Source organism: Anopheles moucheti, chromosome 3, assembly GCF_943734755.1.
Source record: "Anopheles moucheti chromosome 3, idAnoMoucSN_F20_07, whole genome shotgun sequence".
Classification (NCBI taxonomy): Eukaryota; Metazoa; Arthropoda; class Insecta; order Diptera; family Culicidae; genus Anopheles; species Anopheles moucheti.
The window spans coordinates 77,671,362-77,692,993 of NC_069141.1; the positions used below are offsets into that span (position 1 = coordinate 77,671,362).

At 45.2% G+C, this 21,632-nt stretch overlaps 3 protein-coding genes across 3 annotated transcripts; 1 reads left to right on the forward strand and 2 right to left on the reverse strand.

Annotated features, from left to right (window-relative positions):
• Positions 1-4,648: 4,648 nt before the first annotated feature.
• On the reverse strand, positions 4,649-7,788 carry LOC128303021 (uncharacterized). The gene is made up of 2 exons (XM_053039874.1): positions 7,774-7,788; positions 4,649-5,722 (listed from the first exon to the last, which is right to left on the reverse strand). The coding sequence occupies exons 1-2, from the start codon at positions 7,786-7,788 to the stop codon at positions 4,649-4,651; spliced, it is 1,089 nt and encodes a 362-aa protein (XP_052895834.1).
• A 7,168-nt stretch (positions 7,789-14,956) lies between these two features.
• Positions 14,957-15,827, forward strand: LOC128305105 (inverted formin-2-like). Its single transcript, XM_053042406.1, has 2 exons — positions 14,957-14,974; positions 15,042-15,827. The coding sequence occupies exons 1-2, from the start codon at positions 14,957-14,959 to the stop codon at positions 15,825-15,827; spliced, it is 804 nt and encodes a 267-aa protein (XP_052898366.1).
• A 1,026-nt stretch (positions 15,828-16,853) lies between these two features.
• LOC128303022 (mucin-2-like) lies at positions 16,854-19,792 on the reverse strand. The gene is made up of 3 exons (XM_053039875.1): positions 19,766-19,792; positions 17,803-18,974; positions 16,854-17,736 (listed from the first exon to the last, which is right to left on the reverse strand). Exons 1-3 carry the CDS (start codon positions 19,790-19,792, stop codon positions 17,214-17,216), a joined length of 1,722 nt encoding a protein of 573 aa, XP_052895835.1. The 3' UTR covers positions 16,854-17,213.
• Between the last annotated feature and the right edge of the window lie 1,840 nt (positions 19,793-21,632).

The following is a 21,632-nucleotide window of genomic DNA, read 5'->3' on the forward strand; positions in this document are numbered from 1 at the left end:
GGTTGCGGTGGTTCGGTTGCGCACTCTTGCCAGCTGTACCGGTTTGGAGGATGTCTGGTAGATGTTGCTGTTCCGACCGGTGTCCACAACCATGCAGTACTACTGCACACGCCTACCGGAACTGTTTAGAGCCACATTCACGGCGATGCGTTTTTTTATGGATGATCTGCACTGTGAGCACTTTATTATGCCTTGAGTTTAAGCACTTGAAAGGTTACTACACTGCAAGCACTCACTGTAAAAGCTTCGCGTCTAGGGCAATGATCATCCAATCACAAAATTGCCCACCTGCTGCACTGTCATTCTGCGGGTCAGGCTGACAGGGTATTGATGAACTTCTATCCAATCACTCAGCGTTTCGAAGGTTTTACCTCGTTTTTTCTCCTCTTATCACACTTTATTGCATCGCAATGATTGCAGCATAAAACTGCAAACCACATTGATGAAACTTCTTTTTTTTACTGAAGATCGCGCTCACTGCCGATGCGGGTATTTTGCTATTCACCTAACTTATGCACTTTTTCTTCACCATTCCACTCTACTTCACTTCAGCAGGATGCACGTACGGTTTTTCGCAAGCTGCCCTTAACGATCGTTGACTCATTTCCAATCGGCGAAGATCGTACCAGCGTACACACGGACGGTCTCCGGTCAGCAAACCGGGCGGCACTGCGTGACCGTTTCTGTTGCCTTTCGCCTTTCGCTCGTCACTACCACCACAGACACAGCGGTGACCCGTCTCACGGTGGCGTTGAATAACCAAATCGAAAGAAAGGAGAATTCAGCCAAGGGAGAGAAGAAATAATAAAAAAATACACTGCCGTTTGCGTATCGTGTGACTCAGCGAGACCACGGGATGAGGATGTTGAAGTTTCACCGCTAACCGGTTCCTGTGCGTTCACCAGAATATGGGCCAGAGTGTAATGGTGTGGAATTTCGGATGAAGAAGGTTCGTTACTTGTAGTTCCGTTGAAATCTTTCGTCTGCTCACAGAAACAAATTCAATATTAACCACTGAATGAACTGATCACGATCTTCGTTCACTGTAATTGTGCTAACCGATGCGCTGGAATATGGCTTCCTCTTTCCTGCTTGACATTCGCGCAGGTGTCTTGGCCAAGGGAACACACGCACACAGTGCTTCCGATGCGCTGGCCTGAACTCACCCCTTACGATCACTGACGAGAAGACGTGCGTTCGGCTCGAACGTCGCTCACTGAATGAGTTTGCCTTGATGTGTTCTCCGATCTGAGCATCCACCCTGAGTCAAAGATATGCTCCGGTGAGAAGCGGTCAGCCAGAGTGGTCACAGGGAAATTATGCTCCGAGCTACCCGCTTTGTTGACTGTTCAGCTGTGGAGCTAAACATTTTCGCTTGCCGCGTCGTTTGTTTTTTTCCCTGGCCAGAAGGTTTTGTTTTCGTTTACGGGGTCCCGCGACTTTGGTTCGTGCCTTTGCAGTGGAAAACATCGTTCGTTGGTGCGTGCTTCAACGACACGGGAACTCAGCCCTTGCGCTCCCGCCGGTCTTTGATATGCCAAATTCCAACAAGTGAAGAAAAAGCGCGGAAACAGCGCGGAATGGTTTTTGTTTACTTTTGCGTTCGTGTACCGTGTCGAAAATAGTCGCAGATGCGTACGTTTGCTTCCGCGGAACGGTTTGAGAAGCGTAAATGCGTTCGCTTGATATCGGCACGGGATGTATGGCGAAGGTAAAGTTTTTAAGTTTGTCAGGTGCGTAAGAGCAGTGCAGAGCGGCTTGTGTATGATGCTGGTACGGTACGTGGTTTGGGATGGATCCGTAATTTTGACATTTTGCATAACTTAATCCATAAATACGTTTAATGTGGCGTGTGTTGTTGCAATCAACTGGTTTTATATCGAAGAGATGTGCCTTTGGTAGCAGTAGGTTGGTTAAGAGAAATGTATTAAGATCACGTACAACATGGTTGCTTTGGTATCATGACACATTTTCTTATGGAGTTTTATTAAATTTTAAATGTGGGTTTTAAGAAAACTACTCAAGGAACGTTAAAAAAGACGAAATAATAAATTTTGTTTCAACAAAAAAGAAAGAAGCTGAGAAAGAAAAACTAACGGCTTGTTTCGTAGACCATTCTGATGCAGCTAGCGGAATGAAGAGGGCGCTGTGATTTATGTAAATCAATAATCCATGAAGCCTTGTTTACTTTAGTGAGTTTAATACATTATGAAAATTATGTTAGGAAACAGAAATGTCATTAAAATGCTTACACTTTTCAACGAATAGTCAATGAACGCCAAAAACGTGGTCATTATTTAGTTTCCTCGCCTACCTTGTCGTTGAAGTCTTTTGTATTGTTCGTTCGGAACGTTTCCAAAGGGAGCTTGCGTGCAATTTATTGGTTAATGCTGACGTTTTGCGACGCATTGCACGCAAGTCAGATGTGCAACGATGCAACACTCGTAAGCCATCAGCCTTTTTTTGAGTATCAATTTGATTTATGAGTTACAGAAACCATAGAATTATTGGGTCTCCTCCAGCCCAGCCCAGTCTAGCCCACCGGAGTCTCATAACGTTCGCCAATGCAGCGGTTCTTCCATTATTCTGAGCATCTTTCTCTAGCACGCGGTTAAAGTTTACTCAGTTTGTGAGTTGTAAAGACATTTACGATGGACCAAATATTAAACAGCTTCGTGATAAGTTGATAACTAGTACACTGTATATTGTATAATTTTACATAGTATGAATTACTAAGGGTATTTTTTCAATTCTATATTTTTTTTTTTGTTGATGATGTAGATAAGTTGATTTGTATGAACGATATTGTTTACCGAACCGCGAAGGACCATTTAAATATTATATTCAGTATTGCACAGCTCGATATTATGCATGGCTTGAGTTCCAATTTTACTTAAACTATGCTCTCTATACGCAGGGCGGTTGAAGCGGCGAGGTCAAGATCAAAAATGATAGCTGATGCAAATAAGAGAGAAACAGTTGACTAATACATGGTATTCGTATGAAGTTTTGGAACAGAAGCTATGAATAATTGATGGAATTGTGAATAATCACTAGATCGTAGTGCATAATTTAGTAAAGCGAATATATCAATATATCTCACTTAATGCTCGTATGTGTCTGTTTTTATAGATTTTTACATAAAACAGAGCATTTTCTGTCATATAAATGAAATTTAATCGAGGTGCGTTCCAAAATTAAATGCTACTGTGGTGTAAGGATGATCCGTTTTCTCTTTTCCCAGCCTTGCCGGTTATTATTGTTTGGATGGTTTTCCTATCGCTGCAAAATGCCATGAAGTGGCATGGTCTATCTTGCACGAATGAGGAAAATAAAAATATACGTTTCAGTAGTTAGCAACGGTGGACAGTTTCGTAAGCATGGAAATAAACGAATGAAAACTGAAATTATTTAAAACATGTTCATTGTTGGAAAGATACAATCCAAGATATTCTGAACCGTTTGATGACTTTTACGATCGAGTAAAACAAATGACATCGATCATAATGGAAGAGAAAAATTAAACGTTTTATTTATCCAATCTCGTGACACTTGCTACACATTTATAATTACAACCTTAAACCACTATCATGTAAAGCAATAATCAGTTAAAAGAAGGCCATCTCGGCCGCTAGAACACGTTGGACTGTTTCGTTTCGATTCGGCAGCTTTCCCTCAAAATGGATCGTTCGCCGTAAACGAGTTCGCATGTTAATTGGCTTCGAGACAATGGTACAGCGGAAGCTATTTAAAAAAACCTCCCCTCGAAAAAAAATAACGAATAAAAAAGCATCATAATATTTAAGCACTTGCACACGCAGTTTATCGGGCCGGGAAACGATGCACACTGACCACGGCTTGAGCAATCAAACGGTAATTATAACAAAACGGGCTACGAATCGGGCTGAAGAAAACAATACGCCCGAAACCATATTCCCATACTGCGTTTGAATGCATGCTTAATATTTGGCAACGACAGAAAAATACGACCTGATGAGATGATCATGCCGTGGTCCGTGATCAATGGCTTTTGTTGATGGTGTTCTTCATCATATTTGTTGGCGCGCGTGCGCGGGAATTCCCCCAGATATGGTCTTGTGAAATTCATCAGAGCGAAAAGCGACTTGGGGGTGAAAATTTTGGCTGCTGGCCAACGAAAAAGCCCGAGCACAAGCATGAGACAGACGGTCCCTGCCGGACGGGTGTGTGCTTTGTTGTGATGATTCTATTTAAAAATGCATCCTCAAGGCTTCGCCGACAGACGACACGGCACACGGGGCGTTGTTGATTAGCATTTTGGCGCAGATTTCATATGGCATTCTTCTGCTACGGGGGTACGGCGGAGGTCACGCAGGAGCGAATGGGTAGCGGGTAGGTAGGTTAGAAAGAAGATGAAACAAATCGGACACGCAGCACGATTTCGATGACGCCGTACACAGAAACGATTGGGCCAAAGTAAGTTCATCGGGGTTCGTCGCTTAACGCAGTCTTTTGTTTCGATGGTTCATTCGGATTGCGGGGAAAAGGAAAGGGACGGGTCAATCGCGCTCATAATCTCGGCTGCTGATGAGAAAGTGATCACGGACTCGATCGTTTTGTTTAGATTTATTTTTCTGTTTTGGGTCGAGTGTCCGATTGCGAGTCCGATTTAAAACAGCCCGTTCGTGTAGCGTCTCTGGTTGTAGGCAGCGAGCGTGTTCTGCGGCGGCAGATAGGTCGGTGCACAGAAGGTCTTCGTGACGGCGGGCAGCGTTACGGTGCTGTAGATCGTTTGGGCCTGCACCTGATCGCGCTGCACCTCCGTCTGGGTGACGTAGACGGTCTGGAAGCCGCCCGGCTGGGTGTAGACCGAGCTGACGGTGCGCGTTACGGCCGGTAGCGTTACGGTGCTGTAGATGGTCTGCGCTGGCACCGGGACACCCGGCAGCGTAACGGTGCGCGTATCGGTAACGGTCTGATAGACGGGCGTGGCCGTGGTGTAGACGGATGTGGTGGTTCGGGTAACCGGTGGCAGCTGTACGGTGGAGTAGATCGTTTGTGCCGGCAGCGTTACCGGTGGGATCGTAACGGTGTCACGCACCGTCTGCACAACCTGACTGGTGCGCGTGACGACGGAAGTTTCCGTGCGCGTTACCGGTGGTAACTGTACGGTCGAGTAGATGGTCTGTGCCGGCAGTGTGACCGGGGGCAGCGTTACGGTGCGATAGTCCTGCACGGTCTGGATGACGGGTGTGGTGGTGGTGTAGACCGAGGTTTCCGTGCGCGTTACTGGGGGCAGTTGGACGGTGGAGTAGATAACCTGCGGCGGCAGCGTTACGGGAGGCTGTGTAACGGTGCGCGTATCCGTTTGCGTGCGATACACCGGGGTCGCCGTTACTACGGTCGTGGTGGAGACGATCGGTGGCAGCGTTACCGTGTTGTACACCGTCTGGGCCGGCTGCAGCGGCGGTGTTACGGTGTAGGTAGCGGTACTGGTGAGGGTCTGGTACACGGGCACCGTTGCCGTGTAGGTGCTGGTGATGTACACGGACGACACCACCGTCTGCTCATCGCCGTACACCGGCGAGGCGACTGTTTCCGTGTACCGCTGGTAGTCCGTTTCCGTTTGCGTGACGTACACCGTTTCGGGCAGTGGGCAGCTCGGTTTCGGGTAGAAATATCCCTCAAACTGCTCCGCACGTGCACAGCCCAGCACGGCCAGCAACAGGAAGGCACAGAGTTTCTGCAAAATAGGGCAAACAAATCGAAACAGACGACCGGATCGGGTCACTTAAATCATGCTTTTGACAGCGAACGAAACACCTGTTTAATGGGAAGCGACATAGCGATCGTGTGCTGGTTCGGAATTTGAGGCCATCGGGTGGTAGAAAGCAAACCGCCGAGACGGTAACTAATAACCAAAGGTCTGCGGACTGATCTACACCACTGACAGGCGCGAGTTCCTTCGTGGAAGCTTAACGCGATAGAAAAGAGCCGATTTGCATAAACGTGTCGCAAGCTCCGCTTCGAAGGAATTTAATCAATACACTTTTTTGAAATGGCCGTTCATTATGCTCATCACCGAGCGATTGTAGCAGTGGGTAGATAAGCGAACAAAAGGATAACCATAAATCAACCAAACTGCCTGCGAGTGTTGAAAGCAAGCCTCCGTTTTTTTAAACTTCTCCAATAGCGCCAGATGATTAACGCCACATTTTAGGTCCAGTGTTGCCCATTGAAGGGTTGACGAGGATCTGGGGGAAAGTGAACAGCTTAAAGGGCACTGTCCTTGGCCGTGGATTAGTTATCAAACTACGAAGGCACGCCAAAGGGATGATAATTAGTGCAGCATTCACAGCTGTCTAGGAGGATTCGTTCGTGAGGATGGGATTGTTGTAATTAAGATTCGGAGCTGTGAGGTGAGATGAGTTTCAAAATTTATGGAAAAGCCAATTTAGTACTAATGTACTAAGGACTTTGAAAAAGTGGTCCAATGTGAGGTCTTGGAGGAGTGACGTGCGAACCTAAAGTCTGATCTTCTTTATCAGTAAATTTAACTTGTATACTTCATTTCAATGCGGTCGATAGTAGAAGAATGACTTTTAAATGTCTATTGTATAGTACGTAATCCAACGACATTTATAATATAAAAAGCTCAATTCAAATTGGGAGCTTAGTAGCTCTAGTGTATATAAGAATGTAAGATATTCCTGACATCAATGTTCAATCTTATTTCTATTGAATTTTAGATAGTTATGCAATTGAAATTTGCTCTGGCAGATCGCAAATAGACATAAAACTGTGGATAACTCATTGGAATCACATGTACCATACAGATCGTTCGTCTCTCCACATCCAACGTATGCTATCCCGCACGAATTCAAGGACACTCAGTTGTTAATCAAACTTCACAGCACCTGTGCGAACGGTTATTTCATCACCATTCTACAAATCCGCCAATCCTTGCAAGATGTCGTACGTTCAACAGGGAGGGGTTTGAAATTTGCAAAACTTCACTACACGAAAAAAGCACCCGATCCTTCACAGCACCGATCGAATGAGTTGTGCAAACATCGCGTCTGCAATTGCCTGCTGCCCCGGATACATCCCGTTACATCGCGACTCACCATTTTCGCAGGGGGTTGTGGATGTATGTAAATGTTAGTCTCGCACTACTAATGCTGCACTCGATGCACGTGTCTTAGCACTCACTAACGATCACTTTCGATTTCGAAACTATGCCTGCTTTTTCTGGCAGGATAATTCCGTCCTCCTGCTGAGGTAATCGTTCGCCCACACTATCTGTTTGTTGGCAACGAGAACGCCACTAAGCTAACCTGGTCCGCGTTAGACTGATCGCTTCTGGTTCGCCGGTCGATCTTTTTATATGACAATGCGGTTGAAGATCGTCGATCGCGAGTGCGAATCTCGGCATGTATTCCGGCGTGTATATACCATTACTGCTGCTCCATTCCCCCATCGAGCGGGAGGACGATTCCGAGCGCATCGGTGATGAGCACTCGGGAGGGGTTGTCTGCGGGAAATATGCCACTGGTTGTTTCAGCCATGAACCATCAGGAGGAGGGCAACCAAAGCTGCCCAAATAATGGACCGATCGAGAGAGTAGAAAAGAAAACCCGCGGCTCGAAAAGAAGTTCACTCAGAGCAGTGATCTTAGTGGACATCGTCAGAAGAACTTGCAAGCTTTTGGCATCTTCTCGCTCTCTGTCTCTCTCTCTATTTTGGATGTTGTTTGGGGGGATCTACCGTATTTTGGACGCATTCATCCCCTACCCAATGGTTAGCCATTTTTAAAAGATCGTGTTGATGTTTTGTGACGTACTGATTATTTAATTTTCTGATTCCACCTGCCATCTCCAAGGGGGTGGGAGTTGACACTGGCCGAAAAAGGGTAGGTAGTGCGTTGTTTTTTTTTTGTTGTGTGGGAATATTTTTCGTGGTTTTTAACAGCAAAATGTACAGCACACTAAACTGTCAATTCTTCTGTTGGCACTGGCCAAACAGGGTAGCGCAGCGGTGTATTTTTCCCGCCACCGGTCATAATCGAAAGACACACGTCACGGAATCGTGGTCTGGAGATGATCTGTTTAGCGTTCGCAGGTAGGCACAACCTTTAACGCCAATCGACCCTGATTTATTTCTGATGGTTTCTGCAGCATCTGGTCAGATGGTACGCTATGAAAATGTGTCGTTGAGAGCAAAAAAAACGAACACACCGAGTGCAGGTGGTGCACAGTAAGCGCGCCGACGTGTGAACCGACGAGAGTGGCTACCGTGCAGAATTGGTTCAAGATGTTTTCATGATGTTGCGTGCTGTTGACAAATGTTATCCAATAAAGATGGCATCTTTGCAAAAAAAAATGAAATACAAAACGTTATGACAAATTGTGATGAGATGCCTTGAAAGTGGAGGAAACCAAAAAAAAATGCGGGAAAATGAATTATAAGAGCTTACGGATTCGACATAGACGCGAACAGATCGCCTCAGTTGCGGAATGGAAATAGATCGTAGCAAAAAAAAGCCACTTTTCACCTCCAGTGCTTTAAATAAATAATTTTGCAAATATTCACACAGTACGGTATGGAATTTGTGTGATTTCCGGGATTGATTCACGCGGGGGCACATTTGTCATATGCCTCGGTGCGTTACTGAAGCCTCAAAATAGTGTGCAGTTTGCGTTTAATGTTACCACATTGGCTGAATTGGCGCAAGTAAAGCAATGATTTGCATGAGTAGAGATGTACAACACATTGACATGAGAGTAATGTCAACAAGCGAAGCTTTTTTTTAAAGGTTCTGTTTCTTAAAAAAAGTTGATCAGCTTATACCAACCTGCTGTACTTATGAAAGTAACATTAATTCTCCTTACCGTTTAACTCTCTCAAAGTTTTTTTTAGTATTACGCAACACCAAACAATAAGAGACAAGATCACAACACAAACATCGCTATCAAGATCTTTTTTAGCTTAAATTCCGATTATGTCTGCTAGGTACGTATAAGGATATTTCAAAGTGCAGATATTGCAGGGTTTGCAAATTCAAGTGCAAATGTGGGAAACTGAAATACTTTTGAGGTATATCAGCAGTTTTCCTTAAATTCTGAATATTTTATCAGTTGAAATCGTTTGTTTTCAAAACCTCCAGTGTCCTCAGTAAAGAACACTTTGAACTGCTTTCAGTTTGTAAAGTTTCCCAATAGAGGGAAGGATTCCAGGTATATTTATCTCTTTCAAGTTCAATTTAAAGAGTGGTTAACTTATGTATTGACCTCAGCTCTGCCAATTGAACTCTAAAAATTTGAAGTTGATCTGGTCTAAGATGTTTAAAAGGTGGATAAAGATAAAGTCATATTTTTAATAAATGTAAAGTTTTCTGCTGTACGTCAGTTGAGAAAAGCATTGCAAAGAATGATTTCAATTTTTAACAATATCCAGAATTATTGGGCCTACCCCTAAAAAAATTTAAATCTAAATCTTCCTTTACAAGTTCCGTCAAGTCCAAGTCAGCTATAAAAGATTCTGTATCCAAAAATCCTGTATTTTCATAAATTATTTAAATTGTTGACATAACCTCACATTTCTGAATGTTTGTCAAATTTAAACATCGAAGTCCTTCAAATGCAACATATTTTAAGTTACACTTTTGAACGGACGCTGATTACATCTACTGCAAGGATGAGAGAATTTGCATAGCGCGCCCTATTTGGCGCAAACACAACAATACACCCAACCCTGCCTGATGTGTTGTCGGAACGGACCATTCCTTTTGCCTTTTATCGCGCTGGGAACGATCAGCACTCAGCACGGCCGATTCAGCTAGCCGTCGTTATGGCGTTTTCCCTTAACCAAAAGGGCGCCCTTCGGTTTCGAAGCTGAAGGAAAAACCTTCAGACACCGGTGCTTCAGACCGTGCACGCACCGTATCAATTATATCTTCATCAAAGCGCACCACGGTTCGTTGTTGTTCGGCTGATGCGAGCGATTTTTCACGGGTCCGGTCGCAGCCACCGGGCGGCCGCTTTAGCGAGGGCTCGAAGAAAACCGGAGAGAACCCAATCTGCTGAAGATGCACCGTGGGCAGGCGCAAGAGTGAGATCAAAACAGAAGCCTAGATGATTCGGTCGCATATGTCGCGCATAGTGCAGAGTGAGACCCATTAGCGGGTATAATTAGTTTGCCATACAGCGCCGGGTGGGGAGCTTGAAGGGTGGCACACGTTGCGGGACGTGCAAGGCTGCTGACGTGTGGCCGGCTCTGCATCGTTCGCGCTCGCGCCTATGATAATGTGAAACTAATTTCAATGCTAGTAAACTCGTCCCGATTCAACCCGAAACCCTCCTTCTAGTCGAAGGTACACCACTTCGCTCGATTGATGTTGCGCAAAGCTGTACACGGTACGTGTCCACGCGCCAGGAAGATGCTGGTTGTTAAACAAGGTGCTCGAATTTCACGCCACATCGGTGGGGTTTGTGCGCGTGTGTCGAGGAAGCGCGGTCGGGATGGGTTTATTTTGGGGTGTTTTCTTCATACCTTTGACTTGGGCTTCTGTGAACTCTGCAAGCGAACACAACGGTAGGAGTGACCTTTTGCAGAACGGTACGGGTAGGGGGAAGTACTCGGCGCTCGGCATGTCGGCATGGGGCTTCCCTATCGTCGATCTCGGTTGATCGATAGTGTGATGTGTTTGAGCAGGTGAAGTGTTTAGCCAAGACCCCAGCAGAGTTCTCAAGTGGAAGCGGAGGCGATTGGCCCATGTGAAATATTCCGGAAAGCGGCACGGTGCGGATGAGCCGAATTGAAAAGAATCCTAAAGCGGGCGACCACACCGGACACCCTTCTGCTCGGTGGGGATCCGTTACGCTACATCTAGCGCCAGCCCCCCGAACCAACCGGGTCGGTTTGCAGACCATCCCGCTAATGAAAGTCAAGGTCGGGATCATTATTATGCGGTAATTTTTGGCATAAGTAAAGCCCCGATGTGCGCAAATATTTGAACACATCCTTGCGGCAGCCGGCGGCAACACGCGGCACTGGGACGGGGCACACAGTGTTGTCATTCGGTAGCGAATGGATGGTGCAAACAAATGTGTGTGTGGATGTACGCGTACGGCGAATGCGAACCCGTACGTCTCATATAATAATTGATCGATCGGCCGGGGTTCGTTGTCTGTGCGATCGCGCAAATCTTTCGTGTATCGGGTTCGATTCGTACGGGTGTGCCAATCGCTTATCACGAACTGACGACCTGCCGCGGACCTTGGACTAACGTTAGCACCAATTGCATTGGCTTTTGCAAATTGAGCATATCCTTGTTGAGTGTGTGATGGGACTGGTACGGAATGGAGTTGCGAAAATTGTAGCACCATTTAGCGCGATTGGCACAAATGCACTTACAGGCGGAATCCCCCTTCGGAACGTTGTTGCAAATGGGAGTTTCTAGTCGATATTTTAAACTTTTTCTCTTCAAATACATTGTGTTTATGTTATTGGCGATTATGTATCAAAGTATTATTTAATTAATAAATTAGTAGATAAATATTACTAATGATATATTAATAGAAATACTTTAACTTCTATTAAGTTATGTGGTCTTTTCTGCCTTCCATAATTTACAGAGATAAAAGTATTTCATAAAATGGAAAAAAATACTCCCCAAAATCCATGCTTAACCTCAAACCCCACACTGTATCCCTTTATCAGCACCAAGTTAAAAAGGGCCACCGATTATCCTTCAATTTGTTCGATTGCCACTTTACACACATGAGTGCAGCCGCCCTGTAAAAAAAAAAGCGCATCGAATCACTCCAATCGCAGTGGCTCCGATGACCCGATGGCATTTAGTGTGGACGTATTTTTTTTCTTCTCTCCCTTCGTTGTCGTGCCTCGTACACTGAAAACCCCGCAGTAATTTCATTAGACGCTCAACATTTCGGGTTTGAAGTACAATCAATCATAATCTACCGACTGATCGCGGAAGGTCGTGGCAGGCACAACCATTTCGATGCATACGATACGGAACAATACGATCAAACGCGAGCGGCTAGCTCATCGTTCGGTGCGGCCCGTTTGTTTGACTAGGTGTTGAGTGTGGTAGCAGTTGAAATGAATTTTGGGGTGTAAGACATGAAGTTTTTATTAACTTTGCACAACGCCGCATGTGGGGGAAATTATTTTGACATTTCGAATCCGGGTTGAGTCAAATTTGTCTTCCAATTCGATGGTTTGTGGGGTGTTTGTCCGGCGTTAAGAGTTTAAGAATGATTTATTTAATGTTTGATTTATAAAATTAAGCAAAGCAAAATGTGAAAAACAAAAAAAAAACTATAATCCCACGGCAGTGAGGATGGCAGGATTTGTGGGTCTTTCATCACCAAAATCCGGTAAGAATGATTTCTTTTCAGTATTTAGTGGAGGAGAAATATTATTCATTATGGAGATCTAAATCCGGGGAGGTGTAGAATTCGGTTGCCCGCTTTTGCCAGTTTTATTTTTACTCACGAAGCACGGCCAAACGAGTGGCTCATCAATTCATCCGCTGCGGTACTGACGTTCAGCCAACCGGAAGGTGTTAAGTTTAAATTTTACTCATGACGGCAAAAACTCGGTGAATGAGAGAGAGAGAGCGAAAAAAAGCAGTGTTGCTTGAAGGTGTGTGATCATCCTCCAGCATAACGCTTTGGGAGGATTTTTCACGAGAAAACCAACCGTGCCAAAAATCCCCGGAAGTAAGCTGCTGGCGAAAAAAAAACACCCCTGCAAACAGCTGAGCATTGAACCGTCGAGCGTGGAGCGAATTGTTTGCGAAGCTACTCAGTGCTCTCTTGACATTTGCGGCGTGTGTGTGTGTATTAGCACGTGCATAATGCTGAATGAAGCAATCAAGAATGCGAATCAAAGATCCCGTGGAGCATAATGGAGAAGAAGACGCATGACATTTTCGGATGAATTCATCATTCGCCAGGAGTCAATCGCAGTGTGCGGTGCGTTGAATTGAATCTTGCCGTATGTACATTGATGGAAGGCGGAAATACCAGCTCGAGAGGAGGTTATGGCGGGATCATCAGGGTTGTGCAGATTGTCGATTTGAAAGGAAATGTTCAGCTAATCTCCAAATTGGCGAGACAACTCGAGTCCATCTCATACAATTCCGGTCATGAGTCAAAATTCGTCTGATGGGGTTTCCCAAGGATGGGTCATTTGAATCGCATTGGTTTAAATTTGATTACTTTTGGGGGCGAACATCTTGGAAACTTGACGCCGTGCGCGTGATTGCCAGCATTAACTGGGAGTGATTTAGAGCTGAAGTGATCTAAAGTTGAAGAGTTATATGCAAGTAAAGGAGGATTAGCGTGATTATATGCTAATTTTAAACTAGCTTGTTTTGTAAATTGTGCAAACAAGTTAGGTATGAATAAATAATTGAAGTTTAGAAGTAAAGGTAATAAATTCATAAATAGATATTGTTAATTTCTTTAATTTGCTAAAAATATTGTTATTAAAAATATGGAAAAAACAATTGAAATAATTGACATACGATCTATAGCTATTGGAATAGAGGAATTATGAAATTTTGAACTGTCTTATCTTTCGGTAAGAAAATTTCAGATGAAAATCTGATCAGCAGATCTAAGCCTCACTGTTGCTCAGACCAACGATATGTCGTGCATCTAGGAGAATGTCCAAATTATTTTTAAAATTTCGGTTATTTGCTATCTTAATGTATAACTAACTTGCCGAGAGAAACAACCGTGGAGGATGATAACAGTGGCGAAGAAGACGTTCAACAATTTCGATTGGAAAACTCTGGCCCACCAATTAAACTTATAAATTCTGTTAGTTTGTAATAGTAATTTCAATGTGTTGTGTCCAGGAGTATGACATAATTGTATGAAAGATGGATATATTCGCGCAGTCAAACTACTGTCATCAATACCATCAGTTTGAAAGTAGCTCGTCTAATTTCTCCTTGGCTATGTCCTTATAACGTATATAGATATGATTCCACTTCCACATAGTCTCATGAGCTCGTCAAATTTTGGATCGAATTGAGATGTGTGACGACCGCCAGAGAATAATATAATAAATTGCAGAAAAGTCTTTTTAGACGAGTTTGAAGGTATGATCAAATATCAGTACTTCTTATGTATCTGTCAGGTACTTAGAACTCCAAGTCTACAGTTCAAGTGCTTCATCTGTCATTATGCCTGGTTTGAGTTCCAATCTCAAATACTTTGAGCTTGGGTTCCAAGATACTCAGGGTTTTAAGCTTTTGGCAATACTAACCACAACGATTATTGGCCCAACAGTTACAACAAAATAAAGAGAGATACTTTATAAATTACTATAGGTTATCCAGTATAGGTACTGGACGTGTATAATTTTAAGTAACCTGCCTTCCAGCGTGTGAAAATGCGCTGTTGCGCATCGGTAGTATCCTCTAAAAACCCTATGCAGCTCTGTAGGTCAGCTGCTTATTACGCACCACCCGGTTGGGACATCTTTTTCGCTCAATTGCAACAAATTTGTCCAAAAAGTGTACATCGCATTACAGCACGCTGCTGTTTGTGAAGGCAATTTTCACCTACGAAAACCAGGTTTGTCCATCCGTATCTCCTCGTATGGAAGGGTTGTGACGGTATGTCCTAACCCTCGCTCGAAGTATATAAAGTCTAACGGTAAATCAGGGATAGGTGTCACATCCGATCCGACCTCTTATCGGACCAGGTCAGTTTTGTACCCTAACACATCCGAACGGTTTTGTCTACCGCCCAGTGCCGACCGCTAGTCACATTTTGCTGCGGATTAAGTGTGAGAAACTTGCGAGCCAAGGTCCGGTTCCGACATCGACGCGCCCGCGCTGGCTAGCAGGAGAGCAGGTGTTAATTTGCTGTCGCTAATTGTGCCGTAATCGGTTGGAAAGGGAAATTGAATACGTAATCAGTCAGCCGTGGCAAAGATGGGCGTACCAAAGATGGTAAGTGATGGTGTTCTTGGCGCCCCGGATAAAGTTCTAAACAAAGGATACGTTTGTTCTTTCGCAGAGCGATCTATCGTTTACGATGAAACTACACCTGCTGCTGTTGGTGCTCGGAGGTGCCAAGTGTGTACCACACGAAGGATACTTTTATCCACGGCCAACGCCGCAGTGTTTGCCGGAAATCTTTACCGAAACGGTCACGGATTATGCGACCGAAACATTGAACCACTTCTTCACGGACGTCAACACGGTGTACTTGACAGATTATTTGACCTCGACTGTGGTGAATCCGGTACTGATCACCTCCACGGAGTACGCGGTCTCGACGGTGTTTGTACCGCAGCTTGAGTATGTGACCGAAACGAGCACGCTGGTGTTGCAGCCGAGTCCCGTCGTGCAGTACGTTACCGAAACCGTGGTCTCAACCGTTTTCGCTCAGGGTGACTTTAGCGGTGGTGCGGTTAATACTTATCTACCACCGGATCCGGTCCCGGTGCCTGTTCCGGTTCCGAACCCGGTAATCATCAACAATGGTCTTCAGCTACAGCATCCACCACCACCCCCACCGCCACCGTACATTCCACCACCGCAGGTGTCTCTCCCACCGGTGCTGGAGCACCCCGTGACCCATCAACCGTTCCTGGCGCTTGGTGAAAGTTTCGAAGGACATCGATTGCTCGGTGAACCGAACCATGACGTCGATGAGTTTGGAGGCGTCCACTCGCTACCGAACGTGCATGCAGTGCCACCGACGTACGATGATCACGAGGGTTATCGCTACAAGCGCAAGCTGAACGAAGAGACGACGAAAACATCATCAGCTCCGACGACTTCGCCCAAGTCCACGTGAAAACGTGCAATGGTTTCAGGTTGCATACTGTAGGGCGTTTACGGTTGTTGTTATCTCATGTGCCTTCTAGCGAAATTTTGTATAGACATTTTTAACTTGTTTTGAATAAAATACTCATAGTGATCCTTATGTAAAGGCTGCAAATGTATGAACAAAAATGTGTTGTAGGTATTTAAAGCTGATCTATCTTAGCGTTATTGGGTGGTCTCGGTGATTTCTTATGATTTAGCAGATCTATCTCTATGGATGATATAACATCTTAAGGATCTGAGGATTATTCTTGTTTACCGACACATCAACTTCAAAAAGTCTAAGGCCTGCCATTTCTGCCCCAACTCACCAGCTGTAATGTATCTGGTGATCTCTCACTTTATGTATTTTTTTTATTAAAGTATCTTTTCAGATCACTCTGCAAGTATCTCTCGATGCAGAGCACTGTGGTATTGAGCAGGAATCTGGTAGCATAAATGTTTTTATATGAGCTACAACTTCAGAATTCCTTGAAGATTTTTCCTTTTTGATACCAAGCTACTAGGACTAGTGTATGGTGATATGTTCTCCATGTACTGTTTTTTTCTGTTTTGCGTCCTTTCCATGATCTTCTGCTATGTACTTTTTATTTGAATGCTAGTCAATATTCTTAGATGTCTCATTGTGATAGTTCACAAAATATTGTCTACTGCATGTCCAAATGTTTATTAGAATTTTTCAATTGGAACAACTTCTTCTTCTTCTTATTCTTCTTTTTCTTCTTCTTCTTATTATTTGCGATTAACTTTCTCTCTGGCTTTATGCTTCTCGTATGCCAGCTTAGCTCAGTCTAAGTCGTTGTCGTTGTAATCATATTTTCCCAACAATTTGAACTCCATTTTCCCTTTTCGTAATGCATACACATACACACGTACACAAATTTCCTTTGAAACATCAAAGACTTTATTCTGTGAAATCATTATGAACACCACACGCACACACACTCACACTTACACACACAATAACTAAAAGTGAATCACAACCAGGTTGCTGCTATTGGTTTTCGCTGTTGTGTTGAAATGGGGGGGCACAAGCGCGCAGTCAGTGAACGGTCCTGGTCGACTTTTGCCAGCGATCGAGAGCCACAAGTAGAGTGATGTAAAAGGTGAGAATATAAGGATGCAACAACTCCAACGATCTAGGTTTGTCCTCTCCAACGGTATTTATGTACATTGTTTTTTAACGTGTCCTAAGCGACGGTCTTACTACAACTAATCACTGTGAACTGTGAAGCTGGGAACGAATCCACGCCACAAGTCCACACTTAGCAAACGAAGGTATGAGTATTTGTTTTTTTTTGTTTCCATCTTCTTCCTCTAATCTCCTTCTCGTTTATCCGCTTGACACGATGGTGTATTAAGCGTTCCAGATCAAATTTTGGCGTTCATCGTCCTGCGGCGGTAGTACTTCGCGGTGCAGATTCGGCACACGGGCAAAGGCTGGTGACAGCTGGTTGGCGGCTACGGTTTCCTTGACCGGGAGGTACGCGTTGGTGGGCGTGCAGGCGATAACGGTGGTCGTCGATACTTCCGTTTTCGTTTCCGTCTGGGTGCGGGTGATGGTCGTAACGCCTGGATCGGGCAGATAGGTTCGGGCCGGCTCACACACGGTCTTAATAACCGGTGGCAGTGTAACGGTGGAGTAGATAGTGGGCGTTACCGAAAGCTTGGGCGTTACGGTGACGGTAGTTGAAGCGGTCTGAGTGATCGTACGAACAGGAGCCGTAACGGTGGTGGTGCTCGTTGCCTGCGGCGTTACCGTGCGAGTGATCACGTTCGTTGTGGAAGCCGTCGTCGTGAGCATACTGGATGGAGTAAACGTGCGAGTAAGCGTGACCGTAGGTACGCTTTCCGTAACGACGAACGATGGCGTGAGAGTTCTGAAAGAAACAGAATTTAAAAAGAAATTAATAATTGTGTTATCGTTACTCACAGTTGCTACTTACCTAGTAACGGTGGCTGTGTCAGCCGTTTGCTGCACGAGGTATGTTGGCGTTACCGTGCGAGTCTGTGTGCGTGTCGTGTCCAGCGTAATGACAACGGTTGATGTCGGCACAACCGTCCTATCCACAGTGACCGAGTCGAGATAGAAAAGTCTAGTAGACGTAGGCGTTACGGTACGGTTCACCGTTACCGAGGCAACGTAGAACACATTGGTCGAGGTAGGCGTCACGGTACGATTGACCGTCGTCGATGGCAGATAGAACACATTGGTACTGGTAGGCGTTACGGTGCGGTTAACGGTGACCGAGTCCGCGTAGAACACATTCGTGGAGGTAGGCGTTACGGTGCGGTTGACCGTTGTCGAGGGTAAGTAGTAGACGTTGGTCGACGTCGGTGTCACCGTGCGGTTGACGGTGACCGAGTCGGCGTAGTACAGATTAGTGGACGTTGGCGTTACGGTGCGCGTGATCGTCGTCGAAGGCATGTACGAGATGTACGTCGAAGTCGGTGTGATCGTGCGCGTAATCGAAACGCTGCTGGCAGTGATAATGTTGGTCGAGGTAGGCGTTACGGTACGCGTCGCCGTTACAAACGGCGTTTGACTGATGACGATCGTGGTGGTCGGTGTGATCGTACGCTCCGTCGTGAATGGAGTCCCGCGCGAGGTGATTGTGGTCGTGGTCGGTGGCAGTGTCTTGGTGGTCGTTACAGGTGGCTGCGTTACTGTGACCGTCCTAGTATCCGGTGGTAAGGTAGTGGTCGTATCCGGTGGCAGGTAGGTGTTGGTCGCCCCACAGAACGGAGTGGCACTTGTGAGCGTAGTCGTGATGGTGGTTGGAATGGTTTCGGTTACGGTAGCCGTTTCCGTCTGGACGCGTGTTTCCGTACGGATTTCGGTCGTCGTTTCCGTGGTCGTTTGCGCTTGGCCATCCTCCCAGGGACATTTGGGTGGCTCGTACACGTAACCACACTCGTCCGGTCCACCCTGACATTGGTTGGAGGGTTCGGGTAGTTGTTCGGTGGGCTTCTCCACAACATATCCACCAGATTGAGCTTGTTTTTGGCTCGGTGCTACCTTAGTGTCGGTATCCGCAGCGAATGAACCAATCTCGAAGACCGGAATTTCTGCATGGCATATTGCCATCAGACAAAGAATTGGCAACAGTTGACGCATCTGAAATGAGAGATAAAATTTATATAAATCATTAAGTTCATGAAATTGTGTTGAAAACTCATTTATGTGTGTTTAGAATGGAATGAGATTATTACAATCTTGCAATTCCGTACATGTAAATAAACAAGCAATTCACGAAACGTCTTTCCATAATTGTAAATAAAGTTGTTTGGCATTACGGTAAAGCATTCCAAAAATCCCCTGCAAATAACTGCTCATAACTATTAAATATCACTCGGTGAAGGTAAGATGGAGGCGTTCCGATGCATAATATTTAACAAACTTCTTCACCCTTTGCACAGCTTCAGGCGGCCGGAGGTTAGCTGTTTCCATCTCGCCATTCAACCGACGACATACATAAATTGCGCTAATGGAATGCATGTGCCTGCACAAAGGTTAAATCTGTTTGTCTGCTACCGGTTGACAGCAGCCGAAGGAAACGGTCAATTTATCTATCAATTAGAGCCATGCGAGGATGCGCGAGCAGTGATTGAAATGGCCCCAAAACCGGGTCCTGCTAATCACCGTTCCATGAATGAATGACGATCGTTTAGAAGCTGGCTAGTTTTTGGGGGTGGGTGTACTTTTCTGCACAGCAGGTGCTGTATTGTTCATGGACAAAATTCATTCATTACCATAATTCCAATACAAAGTGCAGGAAATGTCATCGAACGATCTCGGCAAATAAGATCGATGGGCACGGAGAAGCATCGTTTGCGTCACGGATTCGTGGTGGTTTTGTTTGGTGAATCCACTGACGAGTTTATTTGCACAACTTGATCATCGCTTACCGATCGCAAGCAATGCGTTACACTCATCTATACCTTTTTTGTTTTCGCAGAGATTTGTTTAGTCTCAATTTATTCTTCATCAATCTTACGCTACGCTCATCTACATTGTGTGCCCCTTACCGATGTAACAGTGGTTTGTGATCGTGTACCGACGATAGGGCGGTGTGAATAATGCCACTGCAATGCTGTTACCCTCCGTACATCTTCGTTACACCATCAATGACACCGTGTGCAAGCTTCTTAGCAGCTTGCGTCCAGCGTCCAGTGTGACGGATCTACGCATGTAAATTGCACCCCGATTAACCAGCTCATCATCGGCCGAGACTCAAATTGGACAAATGCGCAATGAATGTAAAATAAGGGACCCCCGGTGGGGCGTTAGCGTGTTTTGCGATGTGTTACCGCAACGTTTTCACGCCTCGTTGCCTTTCGCACGCTCGGCTGCTTCTATTCTGCGAGCTAGAACAAGTACGGAGAGTGACTTATCCGGTTTTGGGTTTCCTTGGGCGTTGAATGGCGCTGGTTGCGAGGTACGAGCTCCGAGTGTGATCGTTGCGAATTGATTAAGCACCGGCCCAACCTTGCCGACATCCTTTTCATTGCCGGCGAGGCAAAAGAAAGATGAACGAGGTGAAGATCATGCAGGCAACGCAGGCGGGCAGCTAGACTACTGGCGGAGCGTTGTTGCATCTTCGATAGACGTAATTACGGTTTGCGTGTAACGCAGCTGTAGTACACCGCACATTACGCATTCAAGTGGATTAGGTAGGATTAGTAATTAACTGGGTAATAAAATAATTATAACCTTATCCCAAAGAAGGAAAACTTAAACGTCAAATGAAGCTTTGATGGAGAGTTGTTTACCTACAGAATATTAGAAACAAGTATTTTCGGGAAGCCAGCTTACTTTGATAGTTTCTGATTACTAGTAGATGAATATTTAATATGTTTGATTTGATTTTCTTATTCCTTTGTCCGGAGTCGATCGATAAGCAATCATTAAGTCAAACAACTTAATTAACCTGTCTTCGCGGATACTTCCTTCGCCTTTACTCTTGGAAGGATATAATACGCGATAATGGTAGCCCGTGTATCGGGAAACGTACAATCAAATCAACGTATCTCACCCTTATCGCAACATATCCGGGAAGAAGGATCCTAAAACACGCAAAGGCCTCCCAAGGCGTAGGGTCCAATGAACTGAACCTGTTTTTCGTGCCAAACAACCGGCCCCAACACGCGCGTTAGATGAAACTCCCCAAAGTCAAGGGTGTATCCTTGTGCCGAAGATGACCCACCTGGGGATAGGTTGAGTTGTGGTTTTTTCTCGCGCTTTGATCGGTCGACAAATTAAAAATTTGTGTAAAGGGGGGAAAAAACATACACCAGCACCATACAACCAGCACCCTGTGAACCGAGTGTCAACCGGTTTCCGTTTGCATGCCGTCAGCGGCCACATGGTTTTTTTCTTTCCTCGTTCCATCCCCGGTATCTGCTCAGCTCATCTCCCTGTTTCGTTCTGCCTCATTATCACGCTTAACCACCTTTGTGAAGCTAGTTCTACCAACGCTTATTTTCATCCGCCGTTCATTTCTAAATGTGTACCTGGCGGTATCCGATTCGCGGGCGTTCATGCTAAAATTTGCATTTTATTATCACAAAAATAGCTCTCGCCCGGGTTTTGGCAAAAAAAAAAAAACAGTCAAACGAAACAAATCTGCCGAAAAAGAAAATCAAAAAGAGCCCGAAAAACATATAAAAACGCTGTCCGTCGAGTGAATGTTTCATTTTGGAGGACGCACAAAACATGATATTTAATGGTAGACATGGGGACGCGATTAGTGCATTCGGTGCTGATGGCATTAGC